Consider the following 21,143-nt stretch of genomic DNA (forward strand, 5'->3'; position numbering starts at 1 on the left):
ATCAATCATGTTATTTAGAAATTGCAGCCCGCTCGCAGGCCAGTCCTTCTGTCGATGGTAAAACCAGAACGTTTGATGACCTGGGAGCGACAGGTCCTGGTTCACATTCCCTACTCATCCTCTCTGGTACTGAACCAGCGGCCTCCATGGGTGAACGGAAATCCATTCTCCCAACAGAATCAGTTCCCAGCCACCTCAGTCAGCGTTTACAGGGGAAGATGTTATAGATACCTGCACTAATGTTCAGAGCACATTTTGGGATTTCAGGTATGGGCATAGTGGTAAGGTGGTGGGGGAGAAGATTACTCCCAAATTCACAATACGTTCCTCCCCACCTCACATGAAACTCCGTGCTATAAATGCGATTTCATAAACCCTGCTTCTTCCACCAACTCTCATGATGCTCTCAATCATATTCTTTTCAGATGAATATCGCAGACTCTGCATTGAGGGTGTTCCCTTTGGACCGGGTTACCCAGGCATTGGATTCCCAGGATTTTCTGGTGGAATTGGACCCAACGGCCTTGGGCCTGGTGGAATCGGCCCTGGAGTGGGGCCAGGTGGAATCGGCCCTGCTGGAGTGGGACCAGGTGGACTTGGGCCCAATGGGGTTGGACCTAGCGGCATCGGACCAGGTGGGATTGGAACAGGCTTCTCAGGCCTACCTGGAACTGGGCCAGGCATTGGTAAGTATTAAACTAGTTAGAACATGAAAGGAAAGATCACATTAGGCAAACTCAAATGAAAAGTGTTAATTATTCTATAATGTGCAGTTTATTGGCATGGTTTGTGGTAGATGGGGCTTCACTTTCTTCTGGAATAGCTTTGTGTTGCCAGAAACAGAGTTTCCGCTGGAAGATTTGGAAAATAAAATAGAAATATAATTTGCATGGTAATAGTTACCATGGAAATGCAAAGCAACGATGAGTATAAAAGAGGTGGTTCATGCGATGTGGGCTTTGCTGGTGAGGCCAACATTAATCCCTACCTCTAATTTCTCTTGAGAAGGTGATGATGATCTCTCATCTTAACCAACTGCAATCCATTAGGGAGGGAGTGCCAGGATATTAACCCAGGTGGATTTTAAGAATCTGTAAACTATACAAGCAAAGGCAAATCATCTGAGATAGAAACATAGAAGATAGGAGTAGGAGGAGGCCATTTGGCCCTTCGAGCCTGCTCCGCCATTCATTAAGATCATGGTTGATCATCCAACTCAGTAGCCTAATCCCCTACTTGCTCCCCATAACCTTTGATCCCGTTTGCCCTAAGTGCTATATCCAGCCACCTCTTGAATGTATTCAATGTTTTGGCATCAACTATTTCCTGTGGTAATGAATTCCACAGGCTCACCACTCTTTGGGTGAAGAAATGTCTCCTCGCTTTTGTGCTAAATGGTCTACCCTGAATCCTCAGGCTGTGATCCCTGGTTCTGGACTCCCCCACCATTGGGAACATCCTCCCTGCATCTACCCTGTCTAGACCTGTTAGAATTTTAACAGTCACAATCAGATCTCCCCTCATTCGTCTGAACTCCAGCGAAAACAATTCTAACCTAATCAATCTCTCCTCATACATCAGCCATCCCCGGAATCAGCCTGGTAAACCTTCACTGCACTCCCTCGAGAGCAAGAACATCCTTCCTCAGAAAAGGAATGAGGAGGAATTTCTTCAGCCAGAGGATGGTGAATCTGTGGAACTCATTGCCACAGAGGGCTGTGGAGGCCAGGTCATTGAGTGTTTTTAAGACAGAGATAGATAGGTTCTGGATCAATAAGGGGATCAAGGGTCACGGGGAGAAGGCAGGAGAATGGGGATGAGAATCGTATCAGCCACGATTCAATGGTGGAACAGACTCGATGGGCCGAATGGCCTAATTCTGCTCCTATATCTTATGGTCTTATGTGGGGTAAGGAATCCACAGGCTGTCAGTCTGGGGAAGGGATGAGTAGTTTGGGTTATAACACTATAAGAGGATAATAAATATTTCCATCGTCATCAAATCACCAAAGAGTGTTGAAGCCATTGTACAGAAATGTGCAGCTGTACTCTTGATTATTTTTATTAACCTTCACCCAGGTACAGCCACACTGAATCAGACCATTGATGTTTGTAAGCACTTCACCAACCTCTGTCTGAATGGACGCTGTATTCCAACACCATCGAGTTACCGCTGTGAATGTAACATGGGTTTCAAGCAGGATGTGCGGAGGGAGTGTATTGGTGAGTACTGATTCCAGCTGCTTCGCTCAGATTACAGTGGGCGGCTATTTCTCCTTCATTTATTTCTGCATCTCTCCTGAAATCACAGGCTCTCACTGTGGAGCAATTTCCCAAACAACAACTTGCTGGAGTACAGTACGCTGGAGTAAAATTCCCCAGACACTGACTCACATTGGGGTAAAATTCCCCAGACACTGACTCACATTGGGGTACAGTTCCCCACACACTGACTCACATTGGGGTAAAATTCCCCAGACACTGACTCACATTGGGGTACGGTTCCCCACACACTGACTCACATTGGGGTAAAATTCCCCAGACACTGACTCACATTGGGATAAAATTCCCCAGGCACTGACTCACATTGGGGTACAGTTCCCCAGACGCTGACTCACATTGGGGTACAGTTCCCCAGACACTGACTCCACACTGGGGTACAGTTCCCCAGACACTGACTCACACTGGGGTAAAATTCCCCAGACGCTGACTCACACTGGGGTACAGTTCCCCACACACTGACTCACATTGGGGTAAAATTCCCCAGACACTGACTCACACTGGGGTACAGTTCCCCAGACACTGACTCACACTGGGGTACAGTTCCCCACACACTGACTCACACTGGGGTACAGTTCCCCACACGCTGACTCCACACTGGGGTACAGTTCCCCACACACTGACTCACACTGGGGTACAGTTCCCCACACACTGACTCACATTGGGGTACAGTTCCCCACACACTGACTCACACTGGGGTACAGTTCCCCACACACTGACTCACACTGGGGTACAGTTCCCCACACACTGACTCACACTGGGGTACAGTTCCCCACACACTGACTCACACTGGGGTACAGTTCCCCACACGCTGACTCCACACTGGGGTACAGTTCCCCACACACTGACTCACACTGGGGTACAGTTCTCCAGACACCGATTCACAGTTCCTGCCAGCGAGAAGTGCGAGAAAATTTAGTCTAAATAATTGTAATTATTGAGTCGAAATAGTTGTCATCAAAACTCATTTGGTTCATGAATGTCCTTCAGGGAAGGCAATCTGCCTTCCTTACCCGGTCTGGCCTACGTGTGACTCCAAACCCACAAAAATGTGGTTAACTCTTAACTTCTGAAAAGGCCTAGCAAACCACTCAGCTCAAGGGCAATTAGGGATAACAAATGCTGGGTTTGCCAGTGACACCCACATCCCATAAAAAAAGAGAATAAAACAGTGCTGTGTCCAACAGAGGCCAAGCAGACTGGCGTCTCTTAACCAAACGCACTGCAGTATCCAGTCTGTCTGTTAAGACTCCTCAAGTGACTCTTAATTTCTCTATCCCTTTCTTACACCTTGTTTATACTTTCTCCCCTGTGAGAGCAGCCCCAGCCTGGTCAGGATGTGAAAATCCCTGACTGGTTTGATCTAGTTCATAAACTGGATGAGATGAAATTACCAGCCGCCGTGCACGTGCTAAACTGTTCATCTTTTCAGCAAAGAGTGTTAATGGAAACCAGCCTGATTGGAATTTCCTGTTTCACAGTCCAGACCTCAGCCGCAACCAAGAGATTGTACTTTTCACTGAGCGAAAGGAACTCAGGCTTTCATCAACGTAAACATGTTCTGTCAATTCCAGCAGACTTCCACTGATTTTAATTGGTGTGTAATTATTACAATTGGTCACCCACTTTGCAACTCTGCACGCTGAAAAAATTCCAGCACTTACATGCACCACATCGTCTGCACGGCCCCCAGAGATTAACGCTCAGGATCGAAAAGGAGGCAATTTAAGGCCTCTGGCGAAAAATACGACCAATTTGGACAGCTATTTTCAAAGAGTTAGCACTGGCACAAGGGGCCAAATGGTCACCCCTGTACGATTCCTTGATGGCGCTCCAGGCAAAATGAGTCTGTTGTTAAGGAGAGGATTGAGGTGATAACCAGGTTCTGAGAGTTTTGAGTATCCTATCACTCACCAATGTTACAGCAAAGAATAATAGGAACAGAAGAGGCTCTGGATGGATATTCTTGAATAAATTGCCGAATGGCCTACTCCTGCTTTTAGTTTCTTTGTTTCTACAAGGGACGGGACAGAAAAGTGACGTGAACAATGGTTAGAAAGGAAATGATTATGTCATAGTCAAAGGGAATTTGAAATGGATACATACCAAATTTTCATATAAAAACAGAGTAAAAGCAAACTCAATACAGGTTGGTGGGCGAGTGGAATCGGCTGCCGTCAGTGGTGGTGGAGGCAAACTCAATAGGGTCTTTTAAGAGACTCCTGGATGAGTACATGGGACTTAATAGGATGGAGGGTTATGGTAGGCCTAAAAGGTAGGGATATGTTCGGCACAACTTGTGGGCCCGAAGGGCCTGTTTTGTGCTGTAGTTTTCTATGTTTCTAAAAGTACTCCTTCAAAGAAGGAACTGGATAAACATCCGGAGAGGAATATGATTGCAGTGTGCAGGAATCTATTACCTGATGGAACATATGGGTTTCTGTACTCATAGGGCCGGATTTTACCATTTTGATTCTAAGTGCTGAATCTGGGAGTTTTTCAAATCTGACTTTTAGACCCGTTCTCAGGCACCCCCATACGCACTCGGCCTGAAAAAAATAGCAGCGATTCTGAATCGCGCTGCAGAAGCTGTGGGCAGGGCTTATCGCGTCCGAAACACTGCAGCTCCGATTGGAGCCTTCAACTACACATGCGCAGTAAAAAAAATAGAAAAACTCTCCCCTGCCACATCGCTCCCGGGCCTGATAATGCCTCCCCCCTGGTCCCCACAGACATTGCTCCACCCCACAACATAACTGTCCCCCTTATCCCCCACCCTCCCACTACCCAGACTGATTGCGGCCCCCTGCCCCCTTCCCCACACCGATTGCACGCAGAGTGGCAGCGGACCCCCCTTCCCCCTCCACTGATCATACACAGAGTGGTAGCGGACCCCCCTGCCACCTCCCCCACCAGACAGCCACCTGACCTGCCTCCCCCCTCCCCCCCACCAGACAGCCACCTGACCTGCCTCCCTCCCCTCCACCAGAGAGTGGTCTGACCCACCTCCCTCCCCCCCACCAGAGAGCCATCTGACCTGCCTGCTGCCTCCCCCACCAGAGAGCGATCTGACCCACCTCCCTCCCCCCCACCACAGAGCCATCTGACCTGCCACCCCCCCCCCCCCCCCCCCCCCCCCCCCTCGCCCCCCCCCCCCCCCCCCCCCCCCCCCCCCCCCCCCCCACCACCACCGATCTGAGTCAGAGAGCCGCTGGAGCTCTGAACTTATCTCCTCAGAAGCTGGAGCGCCCAAATCAGACCTTTGTGGACGATGTCTGTTTTGCGACAATCTGGACAGGCGAACGCAGTGGTGAAGGGGGAAATGCCGGTAAGTTTGGGCGTGCAGCTCATTAAGTCAATCTAAATGCATGCAAATGTATTTAAATTGACGTTGTGCCCATTCCGGGCGCTGTGCCGACTGCGGACATTTTAGGCACTTGGTAAATGGGAAACGGGCGTGGAGGCGGGCGCGGATCGCGCTACTCACCTCACACCTGACTTTGCCAAGCTTTCGCGCCCGAAAACAGGCGCAACTTGATGGTAAAAACGGGCCAATAGAAAAGTTAAAGTAAAAGTTTATTTATTAGTCACAAGCCAGGCTTACATTAACACTGCAATGAAGTTACTGTGAAATTACCGAGAATCATAGGATCTCTACAGTGCAGAAGATGCCATGCGGACAATCGAATCTGCCGAGTGTTGTGTATGTCAGGCAGAATGTAGCGTGTGCCGGGCGGAGTGTAGCGTGTGTAGCGCAGAGTGTAGTGTGTCAGGCAGAGCGTAGGGTGTGTCGGGCAGAGTGTAGTGTGTGTCGGGCAGAGTGTACTGTCTGTCGTACAGAGTGTAGTGTGTGTCGGGCAGAGTGTAGTGTGTGTCGGACAGAGTGTACTGTCTGTCGGACAGAGTGTACTGTCTGTCGGACAGAGTGTAGAGTGTGTCAGGCAGAGTGTAGAGTGTGTCGGGCAGAGTGTAGAGTGTGTCGGGCAGAGTGTAGAGTGTGTCAGGCAGAGTGTAGTGTGTGTCGGGCAGAGTGTAGTGTGTGTCGGGCAGAGTGTAGTGTGTGTCGGGCAGAGTGTAGTGTGTGTCGGGCAGAGTGTAGAGTGTGTCGGGCAGAGTGTAGAGTGTGTCGGGCAGAGTGTAGTGTGTGTCGGGCAGAGTGTAGTGTGTGTCGGGCAGAGTGTAGAGTGTGTCGGGCAGAGTGTACTGTCTGTCGGACAGAGTGTAGAGTGTGTCGGGCAGAGTGTAGAGTGTGTCGGGCAGAGTGTAGTGTGTGTCGGGCAGAGTGTAGAGTGTGTCGGGCAGAGTGTAGTGTGTGTCGGGCAGAGTGTACTGTCTGTCGGACAGAGTGTACTGTCTGTCGGACAGAGTGTAGAGTGTGTCGGGCAGAGTGTAGAGTGTGTCAGGCAGAGTGTAGAGTGTGTCGGGCAGAGTGTAGTGTGTGTCGGGCAGAGTGTACTGTCTGTCGGACAGAGTGTACTGTCTGTCGGACAGAGTGTAGAGTGTGTCAGGCAGAGTGTAGAGTGTGTCGGGCAGAGTGTAGTGTGTGTCGGGCAGAGTGTACTGTCTGTCGGACAGAGTGTACTGTCTGTCGGACAGAGTGTAGTGTGTGTCAGGCAGAGTGTAGAGTGTGTCGGGCAGAGTGTAGTGTGTGTCGGGCAGAGTGTAGTGTGTGTCGGGCAGAGTGTAGTGTGTGTCGGGCAGAGTGTAGTGTGTGTCGGGGGGAGTGTAGTGTGTGTTGGGCAGAGTGTAGTGTGTGTCAGGCAGAGTGTAGTGTGTGTCGGGCAGAGTGTAATGTGTGTCGGGGGGAGTGTAGTGTGTGTCGGGCAGAGTGTAGTGTGTGTCGGGGGGAGTGTAGTGTGTGTCAGGCAGAGTGTAGTGTGTGTTGGGCAGAGTGTAGAGTGTGTCGGGGGGAGTGTAGTGTGTGTTGGGCAGAGTGTAGTGTGTGTCGGGGGGAGTGTAGTGTGTGTCGGGCAGAGTGTAGTGTGTGTTGGGCAGAGTGTAGTGTGTGTCAGGCAGAGTGTAGTGTGTGTCGGGCAGAGTGTAGTGTGTGTCGGGGGGAGTGTTGTGTGTGTCAGGCAGAGTGTAGTGTGTGTCGGGCCGAGTGTAGTGTGTGTCAGGCAGAGTGTAGTGTGTGTCGGGCAGAGTGTAGTGTGTGTCGGGCAGAGTGTAGTGTGTGTCGGGCAGAGTGTAGTGTGTGTCAGGCAGAGTGTAGAGTGTGTCGGGCAGAGTGTAGAGTGTGTCGGGCAGAGTGTAGTGTGTGTCGGGCAGAGTGTAGAGTGTGTCGGGCAGAGTGTAGTGTCTGTCGTACAGAGTGTAGAGTGTGTCGGGCAGAGTGTAGAGTGTGTCGGGCAGAGTGTAGTGTGTGTCGGGCAGAGTGTAGTGTGTGTCGGGCAGAGTGTAGTGTGTGTCGGGCAGAGTGTAGTGTGTGTCGTGCAGAGTGTAGAGTGTGTCGGGGGGAGTGTAGTGTGTGTCGGGCAGAGTGTAGAGTGTGTCGGGCAGAGTGTAGAGTGTGTCGGGCAGAGTGTAGAGTGTGTCGGGCAGAGTGTAGAGTGTGTTGGGCAGAGTGTAGTGTGTGTCGGGGGGAGTGTAGTCTGTGTTGGGCAGAGTGTAGTGTGTGTCAGGCAGAGTGTAGTGTGTGTCGGGCAGAGTGTAGTGTGTGTCGGGGGGAGTGTAGTGTGTGTCGGGCAGAGTATAGTGTTTCTCTGGGGGAGTGTAGTGTGTGTCAGGCAGAGTGTAGTGTGTGTTGGGCAGAGTGTAGAGTGTGTCGGGCAGAGTGTAGAGTGTGTCGGGCAGAGTGTAGTGTGTGTCGGGCAGAGTGTAGTGTGTGTCGGGCAGAGTGTAGTGTGTGTCGGGCAGAGTGTAGAGTGTGTCGGGCAGAGTGTAGAGTGTGTCGGGCAGCGTGTAGAGTGTGTCGGGCCGAGTGTAGTATGTGTCGGGCAGAGTGTAGTGTGTGTCGCGCAGAGTGTAGCGTGTGTCGGGCAGAGTGTAGTGTGTGTCGGGCAGAGTGTAGTGTGTGTCAGGCAGAGTGTAGTGTGTGTCAGGCAGAATGTAGTGTGTGTCGGGCAGAGTGTAGTGTGTGTCGGGCAGAGTGTAGTGTGTGTCGGGCAGAGTGTAGTGTGTGTCGGGCAGAGTGTAGTGTGTGTCGGGCAGAGTGTAGAGTGTGTCGGGCAGAGTGTAGTGTGTGTCGGGCAGAGTGTAGAGTGTGTCGGGCAGAGTGTAGTGTGTGTCGGGCAGAGTGTAGTGTGTGTCGGGCAGAGTGTAGTGTGTGTCAGGCAGAGGGTAGTGTGTGTCGGGCAGAGTGTAGAGTGTGTCGGGCAGAGTGTAGTGTGTGTCGGGCAGGGGGTAGTGTGTGTCGGGCAGAGTGTAGTGTGTGTCGGGCAGAGTGTAGACTGTGTCGGGCAGAGTGTAGAGTGTGTCGGGCAGAGTGTAGAGTGTGTCAGGCAGAGTGTAGTGTGTGTCGGGCAGAGTGTAGTGTGTGTTGGGCAGAGTGTAGTGTGTGTCGGGCAGAGTGTAGTGTGTGTCGGGCAGAGGGTAGAGTGTGTCGGGCAGAGTGTAGTGTGTGTCGGGCAGAGTGTAGTGTGTGTCGGGCAGAGTGTAGAGTGTGTCGGGCAGAGTGTAGTGTGTGTCGGGGGGAGTGTAGTGTGTGTCAGGCAGAGTGTAGTGTGTGTTGGGCAGAGTGTAGAGTGTGTCGGGGGGAGTGTAGTGTGTGTTGGGCAGAGTGTAGTGTGTGTCGGGGGGAGTGTAGTGTGTGTCGGGCAGAGTGTAGTGTGTGTTGGGCAGAGTGTAGTGTGTGTCAGGCAGAGTGTAGAGTGTGTCGGGCAGAGTGTAGTGTGTGTCGGGGGGAGTGTTGTGTGTGTCAGGCAGAGTGTAGTGTGTGTCGGGCAGAGTGTAGTGTGTGTCGGGCAGAGTGTAGTGTGTGTCGGGCAGAGTGTAGAGTGTGTCGGGCAGAGTGTAGTGTGTGTCGGGCAGAGTGTAGAGTGTGTCGGGCAGAGTGTACTGTCTGTCGTACAGAGTGTAGAGTGTGTCGGGCAGAGTGTAGTGTGTGTCGGGCAGAGTGTAGTGTGTGTCGGGCAGAGTGTAGTGTGTGTCGGGCAGAGTGTAGTGTGTGTCGGGCAGAGTGTAGTGTGTGTCAGGCAGAGTGTAGAGTGTGTCGGGCAGAGTGTAGAGTGTGTCGGGCAGAGTGTAGTGTGTGTCAGGCAGAGTGTAGAGTGTGTCGGGCAGAGTGTACTGTCTGTCGTACAGAGTGTAGAGTGTGTCGGGCAGAGTGTAGAGTGTGTCGGGCAGAGTGTAGAGTGTGTCGGGCAGAGTGTAGTGTGTGTCGGGCAGAGTGTAGTGTGTGTCGGGCAGAGTGTAGTGTGTGTCGGGCAGAGTGTAGAGTGTGTCGGGGGGAGTGTAGTGTGTGTCGGGCAGAGTGTAGAGTGTGTCGGGCAGAGTGTAGAGTGTGTCGGGCAGAGTGTAGAGTGTGTCGGGCAGAGTGTAGTGTGTGTCGGGGGGAGTGTAGTGTGTGTCAGGCAGAGTGTAGTGTGTGTCGGGCAGAGTGTAGTGTGTGTCGGGCAGAGTGTGTCGGGCAGAGTGTAGTGTGTGTCGGGCAGAGTGTAGTGTGTGTCGGGCAGAGTGTGTCGGGCAGAGTGTAGAGTGTGTCGGGCAGAGTGTAGAGTGTGTCGGGCAGAGTGTAGAGTGTGTCGGGCAGAGTGTAGAGTGTGTCGGGCAGAGTGTAGTGTGTGTCGGGCAGAGTGTAGTGTGTGTCAGGCAGATTGTAGCGTATGTCAGGGGGAGTGTAGTGTGTGTCAGGGGAGTGTAGTGTGTGTCAGGCAGAGTGTAGCGTGTGTCGGGGGGAGTGTAGAGTGTGTCGGGCAGAGTGTAGTGTGTGTCGGGCAGAGTGTAGCGTGTGTCGGGGGGAGTGTAGTGTGTGTCGGGCAGAGTGTAGTGTGTGTCGGGCAGAGTGTGTCGGGCAGAGTGTAGAGTGTGTCGGGCAGAGTGTAGTGTGTGTCGGGCAGAGTGTAGTGTGTGTCAGGCAGAGTGTAGTGTGTGTCAGGCAGAGTGTATTGTGTGTCGGGCAGAGTGTAGAGTGTGTCGGGCAGAGTGTAGAGTGTGTCAGGCAGAGTGTAGAGTGTGTCGGGCAGAGTGTAGTGTGTGTCAGGCAGAGTGTAGTGTGTGTCGGGCAGAGTGTAGTGTGTGTCGGGCAGAGTGTAGTGTGTGTCGGGCAGAGTGTAGTGTGTGTCGGGCAGAGTGTAGAGTGTGTCGGGCAGAGTGTAGTGTGTGTCGGGCAGAGTGTAGTGTGTGTCGGGCAGAGTGTAGTGTGTGTCAGGCAGAGTGTAGTGTGTGTCGGGCAGAGTGTAGTGTGTGTCGGGCAGAGTGTAGAGTGTGTCGGGCAGAGTGTAGTGTCTGTCGGGCAGAGTGTAGAGAGTGTCAGGCAGAGTGTAGTGTGTGTCAGGCAGAGTGTAGTGTGTGTCGGGCAGAGTGTAGAGTGTGTCAGGCAGAGTGTAGTGTCTGTCGGGCAGAGTGTAGTGTGTGTCGGGCAGAGTGTAGAGTGTGTCGGGCAGAGTGTAGTGTGTGTCGGGCAGAGTGTAGTGTGTGTCGGGCAGAGTGTAGTGTGTGTCGGGCAGAGTGTAGTGTGTGTCAGGCAGAGTGTAGTGTGTGTCGGGCAGAGTGTAGTGTGTGTCGGGCAGAGTGTAGTGTGTGTCAGGCAGAGTGTAGTGTGTGTCGGGCAGAGTGTAGAGTGTGTCGGGCAGAGTGTAGAGTGTGTCGGGCAGAGTGTAGTGTGTGTCGGGCAGAGTGTGTCGGGCAGAGTGTAGAGTGTGTCGGGCAGAGTGTGTCGGGCAGAGTGTAGAGTGTGTCGGGCAGAGTGTAGAGTGTGTCGGGCAGAGTGTAGGGTGTGTCGGGCAGAGTGTAGTGTGTGTCGGGCAGAGTGTAGTGTGTGTCGGGCACAGTGTAGTGTGTGTCGGGCAGAGTGTAGTGTGTGTCAGGCAGAGTGTAGTGTGTGTCGGGCAGAGTGTAGTGTGTGTCGGGCAGAGTGTAGTGTGTGTCGGGCAGAGTGTAGTGTGTGTCAGGCAGAGTGTAGCGTATGTCGGGGGGAGTGTAGTGTGTGTCAGGGGAGTGTAGTGTGTGTCAGGCAGAGAGTAGCGTGTGTCGGGGGGAGTGTACAGTGTGTCGGGCAGAGTGTAGTGTGTGTCGGGCAGAGTGTAGCGTGTGTCGGGGGGAGTGTAGTGTGTGTCGGGCAGAGTGTAGTGTGTGTCGGGCAGAGTGTGTCGGGCAGAGTGTAGAGTCTGTCGGGCAGAGTGTAGTGTGTGTCGGGCAGAGTGTAGTGTGTGTCGGGCAGAGTGTAGTGTGTGTCGGGCAGAGTGTAGAGTGTGTCGGGCAGAGTGTAGAGTGTGTCAGGCAGAGTGTAGAGTGTGTCGGGCAGAGTGTAGTGTGTGTCAGGCAGAGTGTAGTGTGTGTCGGGCAGAGTGTAGTGTGTGTCGGGCAGAGTGTAGTGTGTGTCGGGCAGAGTGTAGTGTGTGTCGGGCAGAGTGTAGAGTGTGTCGGGCAGAGTGTAGTGTGTGTCGGGCAGAGTGTAGTGTGTGTCGGGCAGAGTGTAGTGTGTGTCGGGCAGAGTGTAGTGTGTGTCGGGCAGAGTGTAGTGTGTGTCAGGCAGAGTGTAGTGTGTGTCGGGCAGAGTGTATTGTGTGTCGGGCAGAGTGTAGAGTGTGTCGGGCAGAGTGTAGTGTCTGTCGGGCAGAGTGTAGAGTGTGTCAGGCAGAGTGTAGTGTGTGTCGGGCAGAGTGTAGTGTGTGTCGGGCAGAGCGTAGAGTGTGTCGGGCAGAGTGTAGTGTCTGTCGGGCAGAGTGTAGTGTGTGTCGGGCAGAGTGTAGTGTGTGTCGGGCAGAGTGTAGTGTGTGTCGGGCAGAGTGTAGTGTGTGTCGGGCAGAGTGTAGAGCGTGTCGGGCAGAGTGTAGAGTGTGTCGGGCAGAGTGTAGTGTGTGTCGGGCAGAGTGTAGTGTGTGTCGGGCAGAGTGTAGTGTGTGTCGGGCAGAGTGTAGTGTGTGTCAGGCAGAGTGTAGTGTGTGTCGGGCAGAGTGTAGTGTGTGTCGGGCAGAGTGTAGAGTGTGTCGGGCAGAGTGTAGAGTGTGTCGGGCAGAGTGTAGTGTGTGTCGGGCAGAGTGTACTGTCTGTCGGGCAGAGTGTACTGTCTGTCGGACAGAGTGTAGTGTGTGTCGGGCAGAGTGTGTCGGGCAGAGTGTAGTGTGTGTCAGGCAGAGTGTACTGTCTGTCGGGCAGAGTGTACTGTCTGTCGGGCAGAGTGTACTGTCTGTCGGACAGAGTGTAGTGTGTGTCGGGCAGAGTGTGTCGGGCAGAGTGTAGAGTGTGTCGGACAGAGTGTAGTGTGTGTCGGGCAGAGTGTAGTGTGTGTCGGGCAGAGTGTGTCGGGCAGAGTGTAGAGTGTGTCGGACAGAGTGTAGTGTGTGTCGGGTAGAGTGTGTCGGGCAGAGTAGTGTGTGTCGGGCAGAGTGTAGTGTGTGTCGGGCAGAGTGTGTCGGGCAGAGTGTAGAGTGTGTCGGGCAGAGTGTAGAGTGTGTCGGGCAGAGTGTAGAGTGTGTCGGGCAGAGTGTGTCGGGCAGAGTGTAGAGTGTGTCGGACAGAGTGTAGTGTGTGTCGGGCAGAGTGTGTCGGGCAGAGTGTACTGTCTGTCGGACAGAGTGTAGTGTGTGTCAGGCAGAGTGTGTCGGGCAGAGTGTAGAGTGTGTCGGGCAGAGTGTAGAGTGTGTCGGGCAGAGTGTAGAGTGTGTCGGGCAGAGTGTAGAGTGTGTCGGGCAGAGTGTAGTGTGTGTCGGGCAGAGTGTGTCGGGCAGAGTGTAGAGTGTGTCGGGCAGAGTGTGTCGGGCAGAGTGTAGAGTGTGTCGGGCAGAGTGTAGTGTGTGTCGGGCAGAGTGTAGTGTGTGTCAGGCAGAGTGTAGAGTGTGTCGGGCAGAGTGTAGAGTGTGTCGGGCAGAGTGTAGTGTGTGTCGGGCAGAGTGTAGAGTGTGTCGGGCAGAGTGTAGTGTCTGTCGTACAGAGTGTAGAGTGTGTCGGGCAGAGTGTAGAGTGTGTCGGGCAGAGTGTAGTGTGTGTCGGGCAGAGTGTAGTGTGTGTCGGGCAGAGTGTAGTGTGTGTCGGGCAGAGTGTAGTGTGTGTCGTGCAGAGTGTAGAGTGTGTCGGGGGGAGTGTAGTGTGTGTCGGGCAGAGTGTAGAGTGTGTCGGGCAGAGTGTAGAGTGTGTCGGGCAGAGTGTAGAGTGTGTCGGGCAGAGTGTAGAGTGTGTTGGGCAGAGTGTAGTGTGTGTCGGGGGGAGTGTAGTCTGTGTTGGGCAGAGTGTAGTGTGTGTCAGGCAGAGTGTAGTGTGTGTCGGGCAGAGTGTAGTGTGTGTCGGGGGGAGTGTAGTGTGTGTCGGGCAGAGTGTAGTGTGTGTCGGGGGGAGTGTAGTGTGTGTCAGGCAGAGTGTAGTGTGTGTTGGGCAGAGTGTAGAGTGTGTCGGGCAGAGTGTAGAGTGTGTCGGGCAGAGTGTAGTGTGTGTCGGGCAGAGTGTAGTGTGTGTCGGGCAGAGTGTAGTGTGTGTCGGGCAGAGTGTAGAGTGTGTCGGGCAGAGTGTAGAGTGTGTCGGGCAGCGTGTAGAGTGTGTCGGGCCGAGTGTAGTATGTGTCGGGCAGAGTGTAGTGTGTGTCGCGCAGAGTGTAGCGTGTGTCGGGCAGAGTGTAGTGTGTGTCGGGCAGAGTGTAGTGTGTGTCAGGCAGAGTGTAGTGTGTGTCAGGCAGAATGTAGTGTGTGTCGGGCAGAGTGTAGTGTGTGTCGGGCAGAGTGTAGTGTGTGTCGGGCAGAGTGTAGTGTGTGTCGGGCAGAGTGTAGTGTGTGTCGGGCAGAGTGTAGAGTGTGTCGGGCAGAGTGTAGTGTGTGTCGGGCAGAGTGTAGAGTGTGTCGGGCAGAGTGTAGTGTGTGTCGGGCAGAGTGTAGTGTGTGTCGGGCAGAGTGTAGTGTGTGTCAGGCAGAGGGTAGTGTGTGTCGGGCAGAGTGTAGAGTGTGTCGGGCAGAGTGTAGTGTGTGTCGGGCAGGGGGTAGTGTGTGTCGGGCAGAGTGTAGTGTGTGTCGGGCAGAGTGTAGACTGTGTCGGGCAGAGTGTAGAGTGTGTCGGGCAGAGTGTAGAGTGTGTCAGGCAGAGTGTAGTGTGTGTCGGGCAGAGTGTAGTGTGTGTTGGGCAGAGTGTAGTGTGTGTCGGGCAGAGTGTAGTGTGTGTCGGGCAGAGGGTAGAGTGTGTCGGGCAGAGTGTAGTGTGTGTCGGGCAGAGTGTAGTGTGTGTCGGGCAGAGTGTAGAGTGTGTCGGGCAGAGTGTAGTGTGTGTCGGGGGGAGTGTAGTGTGTGTCAGGCAGAGTGTAGTGTGTGTTGGGCAGAGTGTAGAGTGTGTCGGGGGGAGTGTAGTGTGTGTTGGGCAGAGTGTAGTGTGTGTCGGGGGGAGTGTAGTGTGTGTCGGGCAGAGTGTAGTGTGTGTTGGGCAGAGTGTAGTGTGTGTCAGGCAGAGTGTAGAGTGTGTCGGGCAGAGTGTAGTGTGTGTCGGGGGGAGTGTTGTGTGTGTCAGGCAGAGTGTAGTGTGTGTCGGGCAGAGTGTAGTGTGTGTCGGGCAGAGTGTAGTGTGTGTCGGGCAGAGTGTAGAGTGTGTCGGGCAGAGTGTAGTGTGTGTCGGGCAGAGTGTAGAGTGTGTCGGGCAGAGTGTACTGTCTGTCGTACAGAGTGTAGAGTGTGTCGGGCAGAGTGTAGTGTGTGTCGGGCAGAGTGTAGTGTGTGTCGGGCAGAGTGTAGTGTGTGTCGGGCAGAGTGTAGTGTGTGTCGGGCAGAGTGTAGTGTGTGTCAGGCAGAGTGTAGAGTGTGTCGGGCAGAGTGTAGAGTGTGTCGGGCAGAGTGTAGTGTGTGTCAGGCAGAGTGTAGAGTGTGTCGGGCAGAGTGTACTGTCTGTCGTACAGAGTGTAGAGTGTGTCGGGCAGAGTGTAGAGTGTGTCGGGCAGAGTGTAGAGTGTGTCGGGCAGAGTGTAGTGTGTGTCGGGCAGAGTGTAGTGTGTGTCGGGCAGAGTGTAGTGTGTGTCGGGCAGAGTGTAGAGTGTGTCGGGGGGAGTGTAGTGTGTGTCGGGCAGAGTGTAGAGTGTGTCGGGCAGAGTGTAGAGTGTGTCGGGCAGAGTGTAGAGTGTGTCGGGCAGAGTGTAGAGTGTGTCGGGCAGAGTGTAGTGTGTGTCGGGGGGAGTGTAGTGTGTGTCAGGCAGAGTGTAGTGTGTGTCGGGCAGAGTGTAGTGTGTGTCGGGCAGAGTGTGTCGGGCAGAGTGTAGTGTGTGTCGGGCAGAGTGTAGTGTGTGTCGGGCAGAGTGTGTCGGGCAGAGTGTAGAGTGTGTCGGGCAGAGTGTAGAGTGTGTCGGGCAGAGTGTAGAGTGTGTCGGGCAGAGTGTAGAGTGTGTCGGGCAGAGTGTAGTGTGTGTCGGGCAGAGTGTAGTGTGTGTCAGGCAGATTGTAGCGTATGTCAGGGGGAGTGTAGTGTGTGTCAGGGGAGTGTAGTGTGTGTCAGGCAGAGTGTAGCGTGTGTCGGGGGGAGTGTAGAGTGTGTCGGGCAGAGTGTAGTGTGTGTCGGGCAGAGTGTAGCGTGTGTCGGGGGGAGTGTAGAGTGTGTCGGGCAGAGTGTAGTGTGTGTCGGGCAGAGTGTAGCGTGTGTCGGGGGGAGTGTAGAGTGTGTCGGGCAGAGTGTAGTGTGTGTCGGGCAGAGTGTAGTGTGTGTCAGGCAGAGTGTAGTGTGTGTCAGGCAGAGTGTATTGTGTGTCGGGCAGAGTGTAGAGTGTGTCGGGCAGAGTGTAGAGTGTGTCAGGCAGAGTGTAGAGTGTGTCGGGCAGAGTGTAGTGTGTGTCAGGCAGAGTGTAGTGTGTGTCGGGCAGAGTGTAGTGTGTGTCGGGCAGAGTGTAGTGTGTGTCGGGCAGAGTGTAGTGTGTGTCGGGCAGAGTGTAGAGTGTGTCGGGCAGAGTGTAGTGTGTGTCGGGCAGAGTGTAGTGTGTGTCGGGCAGAGTGTAGTGTGTGTCGGGCAGAGTGTAGTGTGTGTCAGGCAGAGTGTAGTGTGTGTCGGGCAGAGTGTAGTGTGTGTCGGGCAGAGTGTAGAGTGTGTCGGGCAGAGTGTAGTGTCTGTCGGGCAGAGTGTAGAGAGTGTCAGGCAGAGTGTAGTGTGTGTCAGGCAGAGTGTAGTGTGTGTCGGGCAGAGTGTAGAGTGTGTCAGGCAGAGTGTAGTGTCTGTCGGGCAGAGTGTAGTGTGTGTCGGGCAGAGTGTAGAGTGTGTCGGGCAGAGTGTAGTGTGTGTCGGGCAGAGTGTAGTGTGTGTCGGGCAGAGTGTAGTGTGTGTCGGGCAGAGTGTAGTGTGTGTCGGGCAGAGTGTAGTGTGTGTCGGGCAGAGTGTAGTGTGTGTCGGGCAGAGTGTAGTGTGTGTCAGGCAGAGTGTAGTGTGTGTCGGGCAGAGTGTAGAGTGTGTCGGGCAGAGTGTAGAGTGTGTCGGGCAGAGTGTAGTGTGTGTCGGGCAGAGTGTGTCGGGCAGAGTGTGTCGGGCAGAGTGTAGAGTGTGTCGGGCAGAGTGTAGAGTGTGTCGGGCAGAGTGTAGGGTGTGTCGGGCAGAGTGTAGTGTGTGTCGGGCAGAGTGTAGTGTGTGTCGGGCACAGTGTAGTGTGTGTCGGGCAGAGTGTAGTGTGTGTCAGGCAGAGTGTAGTGTGTGTCGGGCAGAGTGTAGTGTGTGTCGGGCAGAGTGTAGTGTGTGTCGGGCAGAGTGTAGTGTGTGTCAGGCAGAGTGTAGCGTATGTCGGGGGGAGTGTAGTGTGTGTCAGGGGAGTGTAGTGTGTGTCAGGCAGAGAGTAGCGTGTGTCGGGGGGAGTGTACAGTGTGTCGGGCAGAGTGTAGTGTGTGTCGGGCAGAGTGTAGCGTGTGTCGGGGGGAGTGTAGTGTGTGTCGGGCAGAGTGTAGTGTGTGTCGGGCAGAGTGTGTCGGGCAGAGTGTAGAGTCTGTCGGGCAGAGTGTAGTGTGTGTCGGGCAGAGTGTAGTGTGTGTCGGGCAGAGTGTAGTGTGTGTCGGGCAGAGTGTAGAGTGTGTCGGGCAGAGTGTAGAGTGTGTCAGGCAGAGTGTAGAGTGTGTCGGGCAGAGTGTAGTGTGTGTCAGGCAGAGTGTAGTGTGTGTCGGGCAGAGTGTAGTGTGTGTCGGGCAGAGTGTAGTGTGTGTCGGGCAGAGTGTAGTGTGTGTCGGGCAGAGTGTAGTGTGTGTCGGGCAGAGTGTAGTGTGTGTCGGGCAGAGTGTAGTGTGTGTCGGGCAGAGTGTAGTGTGTGTCGGGCAGAGTGTAGTGTGTGTCGGGCAGAGTGTAGTGTGTGTCAGGCAGAGTGTAGTGTGTGTCGGGCAGAGTGTATTGTGTGTCGGGCAGAGTGTAGAGTGTGTCGGGCAGAGTGTAGTGTCTGTCGGGCAGAGTGTAGAGTGTGTCAGGCAGAGTGTAGTGTGTGTCGGGCAGAGTGTAGTGTGTGTCGGGCAGAGCGTAGAGTGTGTCGGGCAGAGTGTAGTGTCTGTCGGGCAGAGTGTAGTGTGTGTCGGGCAGAGTGTAGTGTGTGTCGGGCAGAGTGTAGTGTGTGTCGGGCAGAGTGTAGTGTGTGTCGGGCAGAGTGTAGAGCGTGTCGGGCAGAGTGTAGAGTGTGTCGGGCAGAGTGTAGTGTGTGTCGGGCAGAGTGTAGTGTGTGTCGGGCAGAGTGTAGTGTGTGTCGGGCAGAGTGTAGTGTGTGTCAGGCAGAGTGTAGTGTGTGTCGGGCAGAGTGTAGTGTGTGTCGGGCAGAGTGTAGAGTGTGTCGGGCAGAGTGTAGAGTGTGTCGGGCAGAGTGTAGTGTGTGTCGGGCAGAGTGTACTGTCTGTCGGGCAGAGTGTACTGTCTGTCGGACAGAGTGTAGTGTGTGTCGGGCAGAGTGTGTCGGGCAGAGTGTAGTGTGTGTCAGGCAGAGTGTACTGTCTGTCGGGCAGAGTGTACTGTCTGTCGGGCAGAGTGTACTGTCTGTCGGACAGAGTGTAGTGTGTGTCGGGCAGAGTGTGTCGGGCAGAGTGTAGAGTGTGTCGGACAGAGTGTAGTGTGTGTCGGGCAGAGTGTAGTGTGTGTCGGGCAGAGTGTGTCGGGCAGAGTGTAGAGTGTGTCGGACAGAGTGTAGTGTGTGTCGGGTAGAGTGTGTCGGGCAGAGTAGTGTGTGTCGGGCAGAGTGTAGTGTGTGTCGGGCAGAGTGTGTCGGGCAGAGTGTAGAGTGTGTCGGGCAGAGTGTAGAGTGTGTCGGGCAGAGTGTAGAGTGTGTCGGGCAGAGTGTGTCGGGCAGAGTGTAGAGTGTGTCGGACAGAGTGTAGTGTGTGTCGGGCAGAGTGTGTCGGGCAGAGTGTACTGTCTGTCGGACAGAGTGTAGTGTGTGTCAGGCAGAGTGTGTCGGGCAGAGTGTAGAGTGTGTCGGGCAGAGTGTAGAGTGTGTCGGGCAGAGTGTAGAGTGTGTCGGGCAGAGTGTAGAGTGTGTCGGGCAGAGTGTAGTGTGTGTCGGGCAGAGTGTGTCGGGCAGAGTGTAGAGTGTGTCGGGCAGAGTGTGTCGGGCAGAGTGTAGAGTGTGTCGGGCAGAGTGTACTGTCTGTCGGACAGAGTGTAGTGTGTGTCGGGCAGAGTGTGTCGGGCAGAGTGTAGAGTGTGTCGGGCAGAGTGTAGAGTGTGTCGGGCAGAGTGTAGCATTTGTCAGGTAAAGTGTAGAGTGTATCTGGATAATTTAGGAAGATGCCAATAAGCTTCCCAAAGCTTCAAATGATGGGGTTAATTTTCCACTCTCTGCTCCTCTGCCTTTCTGTCCTCGCTCCACAATTGGTCTGATTTTCCATTATAAATTTCCACAAAAGCATGCAAAGAACAAAGAACAAAGAACAATACAGCACAGGAACAGGCCCTTTGGCCTTCCAAGCCCGTGCCGCTCCCTGGTCCAAACTAGACCATTCTTTTGTATCCCTCCATTCCCACTCCGTTCATATGGCTGTCTAGATAAGTCTTAAACGTTCCCAGTGTGTCCGTCTCCACCACCTTGCCTGGCAGCGCATTCCAGGCCCCCACCACCCTCTGTGTAAAATATGTCCTTCTGATATCTGTGTTAAACCTCCCCCCCTTCACCTTGAACCTATGACCCCTCGTGAACGTCACCACCGACCTGGGGAAAAGCTTCCCACCGTTCACCCTATCTATGCCTTTCATAATTTTATACACCTCTATTAAGCCTCCCCTCATCCTCCGTCTTTCCAGGGAGAACAACCCCAGTTTACCCAATCTCTCCTCATAACTAAGCCCCTCCATACCAGGCAACATCCTGGTAAACCTCCTCTGTACTCTCTCCAAAGCCTCCACCTCCTTCTGGTAGTGTGGCGACCAGAACTGGACGCAGTATTCCAAATGCGGCTGAACCAACGTTCTATACAACTGCAACATCAGACCCCAACTTTTATACTCTATGCCCCGTCTTATAAAGGCCAGCATGCCATATGCCTTCTTCACCACCTTCTCCACCTGTGACGCCACCTTCAAGGATCTGTGGACTTGCACACCCAGGTCCCTCTGCGTATCTACACCCTTTATGGTTCTGCCATTTATCGTATAGCTCCTCCCTACATTATTTCTACCAAAATGCGTCACTTCGCATTCATCTGGATTGAACTCCATCTGCCATTTCTTTGCCCAAATTTCCAGCCTATCAATATCCTTCTGTAGCTTCTGACAATGCTCCTCACTATCTGCAAGTCCTGCCAATTTTGTGTCGTCCACAAACTTACTGATCACCCCAGTTACACCTTCTTCCAGATCGTTTATATAAATCACAAACAGCAGAGGTCCCAATACAGAGCCCTGCGGAACACCACTCGTCACAGGCCTCCAGCCGGAAAAAGACCCTTCCACTACCACCCTCTGTCTTCTGTGACCAAGCCAGTTCTCCACCCATCTAGCCACCTCCCCCTTTATCCCATGAGATCCAACCTTTTTCACCAGCCTACCATGAGGGACTTTGTCAAACGCTTTACTAAAGTCCATATAGACGACATCCACAGCCCTTCCCTCGTCAACCATTCTAGTCACTTCTTCAAAAAACTCCACCAGGTTAGTGAGGCATGACCTCCCTCTCACAAAACCATGCTGACTATCATTAATGAGTTTATTCCTTTCTAAATGCGCATACATCCTATCTCTAAGAATCTTCTCCAACAACTTCCCCACCACGGACGTCAAGCTCACCGGCCTATAATTATCCGGATTATCCTTCCTACCCTTCTTAAATAATGGGACCACATTAGCTATCCTCCAATCCTCTGGGACCTCACCTGTGTCCAGTGACGAGACAAAGATTTGCGTCAGAGGCCCAGCGATTTCATCTCTTGTCTCCCTGAGCAGCCTTGGATAGATTCCATCAGGCCCTGGGGATTTGTCAGTCTTTATATTCTCTAACAAACCTAACACTTCCTCCCTTGTAATGGAGATTTTCTCCAACGGTTCAACACTCCCCTCCGAGACACTCCCAGTCAACACATCCCTCTCCTTTGTGAATACCGACGCAAAGTATTCATTTAGGATCTCCCCTACTTCTTTGGGCTCCAAGCACAATTCCCCACTTTTGTCCCTGAGAGATCCGATTTTTTCCCTGACAACCCTTTTGTTCCTAACATATGAATAAAATGCAGATTATATTCAGTAGGATGCAGCAATTCCAGTGCATTCACAATGCAATAGTATATAAGTGTTGGATGCTGCTGGTAACCAGTAATGTGAGGATGGCTGAATATTGAGTCCTTTGGGGAACAGGGAGGTTTTATAGAACCTTC

The 21,143-nt window shown here is 53.5% G+C and overlaps 1 protein-coding gene across 1 annotated transcript in view; it reads left to right on the forward strand.

The window, feature by feature from the left end:
* The window catches only part of fbn3 (fibrillin 3), a 268,519-nt gene that overhangs the window by 117,363 nt on the left and 130,013 nt on the right, over positions 1–21,143 (forward strand). Inside the window, exons 10-11 of the mRNA XM_078198473.1 lie at positions 426–686; positions 2,080–2,223. Coding sequence (XP_078054599.1) covers positions 426–686; positions 2,080–2,223 — 405 coding nt within the window. The remainder of the gene's footprint in view (positions 1–425; positions 687–2,079; positions 2,224–21,143) is intronic.

This window comes from Mustelus asterias, chromosome 26, assembly GCF_964213995.1.
Source record: "Mustelus asterias chromosome 26, sMusAst1.hap1.1, whole genome shotgun sequence".
Taxonomy (NCBI): Eukaryota; Metazoa; Chordata; class Chondrichthyes; order Carcharhiniformes; family Triakidae; genus Mustelus; species Mustelus asterias.